The sequence below is a fragment of the Lissotriton vulgaris genome, chromosome 9 (assembly GCF_964263255.1).
Source record: "Lissotriton vulgaris chromosome 9, aLisVul1.2, whole genome shotgun sequence".
Classification (NCBI taxonomy): domain Eukaryota; kingdom Metazoa; phylum Chordata; class Amphibia; order Caudata; family Salamandridae; genus Lissotriton; species Lissotriton vulgaris.
Window position 1 is genome coordinate 1,046,527,351 of NC_141697.1, and position 10,573 is coordinate 1,046,537,923.

The following is a 10,573-nucleotide window of genomic DNA, read 5'->3' on the forward strand; positions in this document are numbered from 1 at the left end:
AGTGAGAGACTACATATAACAGGAGATTTCCTGCCTTCAGACAGTCGACGGCTGAGCACAAAAGGGAATGAAACCTCTTATGTCTTCTGATGCACTCTTCCAAAGACAGCAGGAAGCACCATTTTGTGCTTCAGCAAACCATCTTCCAGGTGCTATTTATACTGCAATCAACACCCATGCACACAGCACATGTATGGGTAAAAGAAAGCTAAGGTGGGTGTCGGTGTATGAGTGAAGCGGTCTACAAAACAGGTCCAGAACATTCCATTTCATATGAAGCACACGTTCACAGACGTTTCCTGGCATTAGAGAAGCAGAACTAATAATTGAGGCATTGCAATAGCTGATTCTTGTAGCCTAAGAGACATATTTTGAGTTACTTTCTGAACCTGGAATATTCGGATTCTTACTTTAATACATGCGTGCAGCCTTCCATATTATGGCAGTCAGCTTGCACCCTAAAAGCTGTGCTTCTAGATTTTAAGTGTATTTGAGAATGCAGAATTGATACTGTGAATGTTGTTCTTGGACTGCAGTGTTTAAATGAAATTAAAAGCTAGCAAATAGGAAGTCCTTGGAAAAATGTATGGATCAGAATTTATCATGCTGGTCTTCTGAGAATTAGAGAGAAAATATGCATCACACTTGTATAATTCCTTATTCCATATATAATTTCAGGGCATTTTCAACTGCTTTTACTTACCAACTACCTCTCCTAGAGCTAAAAGAATTAAATACTATGTTTTTCACGTAAGAGATTTACAATACCAAGAGGCTAAGGCTGCTTTGCCCAAAGGTCTGCCACCTTACCGTACAAGATTTGAAAGGATTCCCTCACCCAGGTATTCCTTCTCATGATAGATGAACAGATCAATTGTCAAATAACTCTAAGTTTAATGGCAAATACAAAAACTACTTTTATTTGGTTCAGTTTAACTGTGTGTCTACTTCCGCCGCCCAAAAAAGCACCTGCAGTGAATTCTCTTCACAGTTCACCCGTCTGTTTTGTTACAGTGGAATACTTCACTTCTCTTAAAATACTGATATGTCTTAGCTTTGCAATGGTCCACGAAAGTGCTGAGGTGTATGGTTACACAGCTAGAATCGAAGAGCAAATATTAAAGCATTTGCTATTTTCATGTTTTAAGGTTCGTGAGGAATCTGTACCCCCCCCCCCCCCACCACCACCACCACCACCACCACCACCACCATATATAGCCCCCTGAGTGGATTAGCCACAGCCCCTTAGATTGGATATATGTCATGGATGTTCCCTTGTAGCCAATTCTCATAAAATAGTTTATGGGGGGGTGGCCAAGGTGTCGATCGGGTGAGACGCTTCTCCCCATCTCTCCAACACAGACCGCCGCCGGGCCTGCTCATCCAAGCCACTGAATGGCCGGAGTTGGGGGCCTGATTCGTACAGTGGATAACCTGGCATCCCGCCGAACACCCCTGGGGGGCGACTTGAGAAGTGGTTGTACTGAATCGTGGCGATAGACATGCCTTGCTGGAGTCGGGCCTAACATAGCATGGTGTGACTTACCCAGCATCCTGGATTCCCAACCTCCATTGGCTCCTCCCCTGGAGGTAATTGAGACCTAGCCGGGTTGAGCCAAGTGGAGTGCAGTGCCCCCTGCCTGGTTCTCAGCTGGCCCTGAATCGCCAGCTGGCGCCTGCTCAACACCAGGGAATTGAATAGAAGTGGGCAGCCTTGGGGCCCGGTACGAGGCTGCTGTAGCTGGACCCTAGACTTGGGGCCCGGCGCTGGCGACACGGGTGCTGCTGAGGCAATATACCCCTCCACTCCTCCCCCACCCCCACAACCACCACCCCATCGGTGGACTTGTTGATGGGCCTTGGTGGCTTGGAGTGAGCGGCATCAGTGGGTGGCCTGCCCGACAACATCCGAAGCTGCTGTTGTGGCTGAAGATTATTGGCCCTGCCTTCCTGTGCTATGTGATCCACTCGTCTTGGCGGGTGGGGGCTGCAACAAGATGCCGCATGGGAACCAACCCTGCGAAGGGACAGCAGACTGCAAGGCGAGTCGCCGTAGCTTTTCCACGCTGGCGGCCCGGCGGGGGACCCGCTGCTGGTAAGGCTGGAGGGTCTTGCAGACATATCCTCATAGCTGCTAAAGGGTGGCTGGTGCTGCCATCGGGGATCCCTGGGCACCCCTCCCTGACCCTCTGCGTTGAATGGACCAGGGCCATTGCTGTAGCTACGAGTGAATGCCCACAGACCGGAGGCCATGAGGTTCCTCCATATGCCTCCCTGCCATGATGTGTACTGCACCATTTGTGACCCCTAACTACGCTTGGCTGAGGACTTTAATATCGGTCTGCTTTGTGAGCCACGAGGTTTCGCTTGGATGGACTGGACCGGGGCCCTTGGGCTGGTCGCAGGGCGAGGCAGGCTTCTTGTTACTGGGATTCTCCTGAAGGCGCCAAGTGAACCAGCCACCCTCAGAGTGGGAGGACACGGCAGCCCCAGATTGGCCTCCTAGGTCAGCATTGTATTAAGCGAACAGTGTGGCACAGGTCAGTGCCTAGCAGCGCACATCAGCGGCTGTCCAAGCGTGGGCCAGCGTGGATCCTGAGAACATCCATCTCTGGGGCTCTGGCTTCCAACCTCTCCTGTAGCCTGGGGCTACGACACTCGTTCACCTGCTTGTGGCTGCAACGCTCTTAGATACAGCGCTGCCACACACCCTTATTGCAGTGACACTATTACATACGTCGCCATGACCATGAGTAAAGGGAAGAAGGATCGCTGAGTGAAGGAGATGTTGCTCAAGATCCCAAGCTCTCACACAGATGACTCCTCGCTGTCATCTGAGGCGGCACCATTGCTGGATGCCGACAACCCAGAGGCCCCTCTAACCTGCTCATTTATAGAAGCCTTGTTTGCTTCATTTTGCAACAACCTTCAGAATATGAAAAAGGAAATCTCTGATGAACTTAAAGAGACGCAACAGGATATGGACTCCCTCTCCGACAGAGTGGATACGCTTGAAGTGCGTGAATCGAGCTGAAATTAAGAGGTTGACAACTCCAACAGGAGAACCTGCGTCTATATGATCAGCACTTATATTTGCCGGCCTACACCGAAGATTTGGAAAACCTCTAGTGCCGCAATAACATCTACAACAGAAGGGTTCCGGCTGAGGCAGAGGATTTGGATATCACCTCCTTTGTTATGGACCTTTTTAGTACGATTCTAAAAGCATCTCCAAATTTCGAAATTAAACTGGATCGCGCTCACCAAGGAGATCTGCACCCGCACCCCCTGCGGACATCCTAACGTGCGTCTACGAATTCCTGCTGAAAGAGCGCATCCTTCAGCTAGGACAAAGGCCCAAACAAACTTTATACCAAGACCTAGCCATATCAACTCTTCAAAAGCGTAGAGCATTCCAACCGATCACCTCCCATCTTTGAGCTTCTATAGTGTCCTACTCATGGGGCCACCCCTTTCACCAGATCTTTTGTCTCAAGGGGGGAACTCCATCAAATCCAGTCTCTCAAGGTGGCCTGTCAGTTTCTAGACATAGAAGCGGACTCCCCAGAGCGCTCTGCATAAGCCTGACCTGAACGAACGAACCGCAAAGTTCGAAATGGAGATCTGTTAAGCACTCATCCACAAAGCTCTGACCGACAATGGCCAAAAGACAGGCGGTCCTAGCATCGCTCACTGAACAATCCACGGATCCAGCGCCAACCTGATGAATACCACGCTCTCTCGCCATTGCTCTTGATCTCTGTTTGTCTATTCTCCCTCTCTCCTGTTTTGCAGGGTGGGTGGCGGGCCCGGGCTGTGCGGGGAGGGTGGTGTGATTGACCTTTGAAAATATTAAAGAAATTTCAACCATAAAATAGTCTATTCATCTTGGTTTTCTCTGTATGCCTGTACAGTACTACACTTTCACCTGATCTTTTTAGTGTTATTGGGTGTTCCTAAAAAAAGAAAAATAATAAAATAGACATTGCTGTCTCCTTCACAATTTAAACTATGATTTCAAAAGTTTCAAATACCAATATAATGATTCAACATTAATACCTATATATCGTTTCTTGGTTTTTTCCAGCTACTCTGTAATTGTAGAGCTCGTTGACCACCAATTTCAAGGTTCAGCACGAAGACCATTTACGTGGAAGTCACTGGCTGGCTTGAATCGAACAACGGTGAATGTTTCAAAGGTAGGTACCCCTAGGTGGTATTCTCCTCTAAATATTTGGGCTGTTCTGTGAGTGATGCATGTTCTTTGATGTTTCCCTCAATGGAAAGGTTTTCTCTTATCATTCTACAGAGTTTAATCAATACTACCTAAAAGAAATGTTGAAAATTAAATGTTGACATCTCACCCCGTTTTTTAGGTCGAGGTAATATCCGGTCTGCCGAAGGCAGAACCGGAAGTACCGAGAAATTATGTTCCTTAGAGGGGCTCTTCGTCCCGCCTCTCGTTTTGGCTCTCTCCCATTGGCTGGCTTCCTAAATGGAGGCCAGCCATTGGAGGAGAGAGCCGTCCCTCCAAATAGGCTCCGTCCTTTTCGGATTTGGAGGTGTGTTCGGTGTTCTTCTTTCCACTTTTTAGCCTCACCTACTTTTGAACAGCGAACACGCCCCCAAATCTGAAAAAAAACGGAAGCTTGTGTCCGCCATTGTTTGTCTCGTCTGGCCGTGAGAGGACATGAGGCAGCCCGCTGCCTTTTACACGCACATTTCTGTCCCTTCTCCTGCTCAGAGTGTGTTTGAGCTGCTGCCGCCTCTTGAGCCCTTCTAGCATTCATCAAGTAGTCTTTCGAGTATGCAAGTCCGAGGCACAGAACCCGGGAAAGCGTAGATAGGTCCCCAGCCCTCCGACTCTAGAAACAACAGTACCATTGTTTGTCTCGTCTGGCCGTTAGAGGACATGAGGCAGCCCGCTGCCTTTTACACGCAAATACTATGACCCAGAGCACCTTATTAAGTAAGTGTTCGCACCGGATATTTGTTTCTGTCCCTTCTCCTGCTCAGAGTGTGTTTGAGCTGCTGCCGCCTCTTGAGCCCTTCTAGCATTCATCAAGTCGTCTTTCGAGTATGCAAGTCCGAGGCACAGAACCCGGGAAAGCGTAGATAGTACTATCTCACTACCTCACTCTCTCTATCTCACTATATCACAACTCACTCCCTCAAAAATTCACTACAACACTCTCTCACTAACTCACTCTCTATCTCACTACCTCACAACTTCACTCTCTCTCTAACTCACTACCTCACTCTCTCTCTATCTCGCTACCTCACTCTCCCTCTTTCTATCTCACTAACTCACTTTCACTCTCTTTCACTACCTCACTCTCTATCTCACTACCTCACAAACTCACTCACTGTTTCTATCTCACTACCTCAGAGCATCCCTCTCCCTCACTACCTCACTCTTTCACTACCTCACTCTCTCTGTCTCTCACTACCTCACTCTCTATCTACCTCACTCTCTCTCACTACATAACTCTCTCTACCTCACTACTCCACTCTATCTCACTATCTCACAACTTCTCTCTTAAAACATCACTACCTCACTCTCTCACTACCTCACTCTCTAGCTCACAACCTCACAACTTCACTCTCTCTCTCTAACTCACTACCTCAATCACTCTCTATCTCACTACCTCACTCTTTCTATCTCACTTTCACTCTCTTTGACTACCTCTCTCTCTTTCTCACTAACTCACAACACCCCTCTCCCTCACTACCTCACTCTTTCACTACCTCACTCTCTCTAGATCACTACCTCACTCTCTATCTACCTCACTCTCTCACTACCTCACTCTCTCTCTATTTCTATACCTCACTCTCTCTCTCTCTCTATCTCACTACCCCACTCTCTCTCTGCTAATGCAATAGGTATCGCATATGCAAAAAAAAGCTAATGCCAATGCCATTTATTTAGGGATACAAAAAAGATAAAAAAATAATGAACAATACCAATAGCTCTACCTATAATATTGCCGAGACCATTGCATTGTAAATGCTTGTCTCTTTAGTTCTCTGGAGTTTCGTGCCTGGTTTAAGTCCGAAGTGTTTTCATTTATCAACAGATTTGGGAGAAAATAAATATACATCTCTAACCTGCTTTTCTGAAAACACTGACTTCTATATTGTAGGATCTTCGGTGATAGCCCTAATTGTTGGAATAATTCCCGCTGCAAGGAAACACTTAATTCATAGTTTTCTGTAATGCGGATGCGCAAAGTTAACTTGTCAAAATGTAATAAAGGCCCCTCTAAACATCCTGCCCGGGCCGATTTTTCCTGAATTCAGGCTTCACCACTGAAGAAATGTCATTACAGAACTATAAGACTAATGTCAAACTTAAAACCCCCAGGACATTTCCTTCTACACCTATTAGAAACTGTAGACCGCTTCCCAAATCTTAAAATTACAGCAGCTGTTCTTCCTTAAGGACTTCCTCTGTGTGCTGGTGGTCTTGGCAAGTTAAAACATAGGTACTCCCTTCATGTATAAATAATCATGTAACCCATATCTGAATTTGCAGTATCAGTTGTTAAGATATGTCAGACAAATAGTAGTATTTGTTATTAATGGCTAACTTTTTTATTAATTTGAAATCAGGCTATGATTATTTGTTGCAGATAGATTATATTTATATATAATATAATCCCAAGGTCCTGATGCTGCAACAAGCCTGTAACTTCCACCCAATGAGTCTGTCCTGGTTCATGGGTCCAACACCCTTGTTTAATATGACGAGCTTCACTTGCTCCTTGTTAAAGAAACGTTCTGGGACTTCAGGATTACTGTTATAATATAGAATGTATTCCATATAATTATGTGTTTTAGCATCTCAATCTTTCTCACATCAATGACTCCAGCACCTCAAAAAATATTTATGCAAAGTTCATGAACACAGAAAATGTACTATGTGTTTTCAGATGCAAATCTCACAAATCCTTGTAATAAATACAGATATTGGCCTTTATTATAAACCATGTATTATAGTGCATGCAATTATTGTAATTTATACAAACAGATCATTTCCTAATATTGTATAGTTGCAAAGATCAGAAGTTTAAAAAAAAAGGAACAAAATGTAATAACATCAAAAAATAGTCTACAGTTACCACAATGCATCCAATTGTACAATGAGCCATAGAATATTACAAATATAAAGAAATTAATTTTAATGATCCTACCGACACGCTTATATAAAGTGCAACATGCTTAATAACAAATTAAAATACCAATGTGAATAAAGTGATTGAGTGCAAATTAACATTTCACGAAATAGATAGCTGTCCATCTGGTTATGTTTGTGTGTGTGTGTGTGTATTTATGTATGTATGTATGTATGTATGTATGTATATATATATATATATATATATAATATATATATAATCTCGATATAGATAGATATACACACACACACACACATTATTCGAGGATGACAACTACTGTTTTTCTTCCTCTCAGGAGCTGTTATTTTGCTATCTGATCAAACCATCTGACATGACGGAAGAGGAGATGTGCTCCCCAGAGTGCCTGAAAAGAATAAAAGTTCAGGCAAGTGAACTTATCTAGTAAACTGTTTATTTTGAGTTTTTTATTTTGAGTTTGTATGACAACACTCTAAAAGCACAGTAACACATTTGAGCAACAGGTGAGGTGGGAACATTAGTCACTTTCTTCACCCAGTACCCCACAATACCACCAGAAATCTATTTCATAAACTAGATTGAATGGTTTTACATTGTAGTGGTTCCTGAACTGTATTTAGTTTGATAAAGCCTGACATTTGCGTTTAGAGCATTGCACAAGCTGGGCCCCTGGACACAAAATAATCTTCCTCTGGGTTGCAATCGTTTGACATAATTTTGGGAATAACAATTAGAACATGAAATTACACAAGATTATGAGGGCGTAAAGGGAATTTCACCTGGACCTATTAGCAAACCACTTGCATTATGTAAGGATGGATGAAATACAAATGTTCATGCTTGCTTAGTCAGGCAAACTGTGGTGGTTAAGGTGGTACACAAACAGCCAGACTGTAAAAATAGTTTTTTGGGTAAACCAGGAAGTATATGTCATTTGAAATCGGATTACAACCCACACTAACAAGCTTTCACTTCATTATTCCTTTTGAATTTCCTAAGAAAAACCTAGTACACAACTTCAACCAACCCAAATTTCTGTTCCCCAGCTATAACCTTTGTCTATCTTTAACACTCTGCCAGATTCTTTTATGGGTCAGTTGTACATGCATGCCCTTCTTTTCACAACATTTCATGAATATTTAACAAAGATATTAGCAAGCATTTTGTGTGGTCCTATTATCTCAATCATACCTGTAGTCGCTGTTGACAACTCTTCGATATCTAATGTGATACAGAGCCATTTAAAATAATGGCGTCCTCAACTGAAACGGTGTCACTTTAGTATTGGTAGGTGTTTCAGTTGGATACACATTGGAATCTATATTATTGTGGTCTTGCTCTTGCTAATCATAAACTAATATATATGTATTTTATATTTTAGGAATTAATTGTAAACCGCTGGGTCTCATCACGGGAGCGCTCTGAACAAGATGAAATTTGACAGGGGAATGTGTAGCCAAAGAGCCTATTTCAAACAATCCTTCTGTTGCAGGAGCAGCATTAAATTACATTGGTTGAATGTAGTAAAACAATATTGTTCCATACTTACTGTTCATATCACTAGAGTGTTTTTTACTGACTCTACTGTATTGTTCGCTTTTAGGATGAAACCTTGAAGATCAACCTAGAAAGCATAATAATAACAGAAAAAAGAGACCCATGTTTTCTATAGGATAATTGGGTACATTTTATTGTTTTTTTCGTGCCTCCCACTGAAGTTTGTCTTTTTAATTAAGTAGGATTAACAGTCTCCAAATGTCAATTAATCGTAATTTTAATGTTGAACAGTTGCTGAGCGAGTGGAGGAGGGATGATGTGGTGGTTGTTTGAACATCCATAAGGGTTTACCTCCTTTCTAGATCTCTTGACTTTTCTAAAATTATATAAATAACATTTCAGCCACCCCTCTTCATCCACTGGTGTGTTATTGTGTCAGTCACACTTTTCTTCCGATTATTCCAGCAAGGGTCAGTGGGTCAGCCTACTTCAGCCATTTGCTAAGGTCACTGTGATTGGTGCCATTCTGCCCTTTCACAGTGAGCTCATCCACACACAACGTTGTTCCCTTAAGTGCTAGGGACCATCTAGCAATGAATGCTTATTTAGCCTCAAAAATATTTTTGCTTTATGCTAATGTTTTTTTTTAGATTGATAAGTGGCCAGCAGCTTCGCCACAACAAATGTTTGCATAAACCATGACAGAACAAAACCAGCTTTGACAAAGCCATGAGACTGGCAGCCCATGCCAAACCTATTTGCTTCGCCAGTGCTTGTTATTAGACTGAAGTTGCCCATTTCATTATCCGGTCATAAGGTTATCATCATCTTTCTAGCAGTGAATTCCATATTGATTGCACAATGCTTTTGTTTTTTGGCCTTACCAAGATACAACGGCGGAGGTTGTTACTTGCCTGAAAAGGTAGCAGAGTGCCTAGCTAGTGTGCCTGGAGATTACGGCCATGTCTGGAGTTCCAGGAGATCTCTTCATTGGCTTTGAGTTGGTGGTTAGGTGCATGGCTCAGGCTATCCCAAGGTGTCCGATTTCCACTAACTTGCTGTAGAGTTAAATGGAGTTAAATAGAGCTATAAGTTAACATTTCATATTGGCTAGCATGTAAGCTGGAATGTACAGACAGAATCTAGATTGTTCTATTCAATGTGTTCCATGTATGAGTCATTACTGTTGGGCAGCACTGAGAGCTGGACTGCTGTGCTGAGGATACCAATTCAGAATAAACACTTCTGAGTCACACTTCTGGATTTGTGTAATTACTATACTTACCTTCCACTGTTGACTACATGTCTCCATAAGTTTACATTTAAGGTGAGAGAAAGCCTTGCAGTACCAACAGTGATTGTCTGGAATGCCTTACCTTTTTCAATCTGTGCGTCTAGGCTCCTTCTGCCATCAGAGCCTTGCTCAAAGTACATCACTCCTGATTTGGTACATAGGACTCCAGGGCCAGGAGGTAAGTAATCTTTACTTCTCAGTTAATTAAAACCATTGCAATCAGTAACATATAATACAGTAAATACCAATTGATATGATGCCCCCCATTTTATGAATAAAATAAAAAAAAAGTTATGTAAAAGAACATTAAAACAATTTTCATGTGGCTAAAAAGTGCTTTACAAAGATTAAGATTAGAAAAAGTCATTTTTATGGCCTGAAGTGTCTATGTCAAAATCTGTGCACCTGCATGATCTTGGGACAGGTTTAAGCAGGACTGTCGAATTGGAATGATGCTTGGAAGAAAGATTTTCGAGGGATTTTTTATGGCTCGTTACAGACAGCTTCTGCTGTTTTGTTGCGTTCAAACTTGCATTAAGGTATTAAGGTGATTGTTCCTTGACAGTGCTGAATGAGTAATTAAATTGTATTTGTCGTATGGGTTTGCTTTGTCCGGTCCCTCCCTTCT

General features: G+C 43.0%; 1 protein-coding gene across 2 annotated transcripts in view; it reads left to right on the forward strand.

Moving 5' to 3' along the window:
* The window catches only part of TSEN2 (tRNA splicing endonuclease subunit 2), an 83,527-nt gene extending 73,621 nt beyond the window's left edge, over positions 1-9,906 (forward strand). For both annotated transcript variants that reach the window (XM_086938964.1, XM_086938963.1), the window contains 3 exons: positions 4,088-4,199; positions 7,471-7,560; positions 8,536-9,906. In XM_086938964.1, the coding sequence (XP_086795090.1) occupies positions 4,088-4,199; positions 7,471-7,560; positions 8,536-8,595 (262 nt within the window). In that variant the 3' untranslated portion in view covers positions 8,596-9,906. The remainder of the gene's footprint in view (positions 1-4,087; positions 4,200-7,470; positions 7,561-8,535) is intronic.
* Positions 9,907-10,573: the final 667 nt, after the last annotated feature.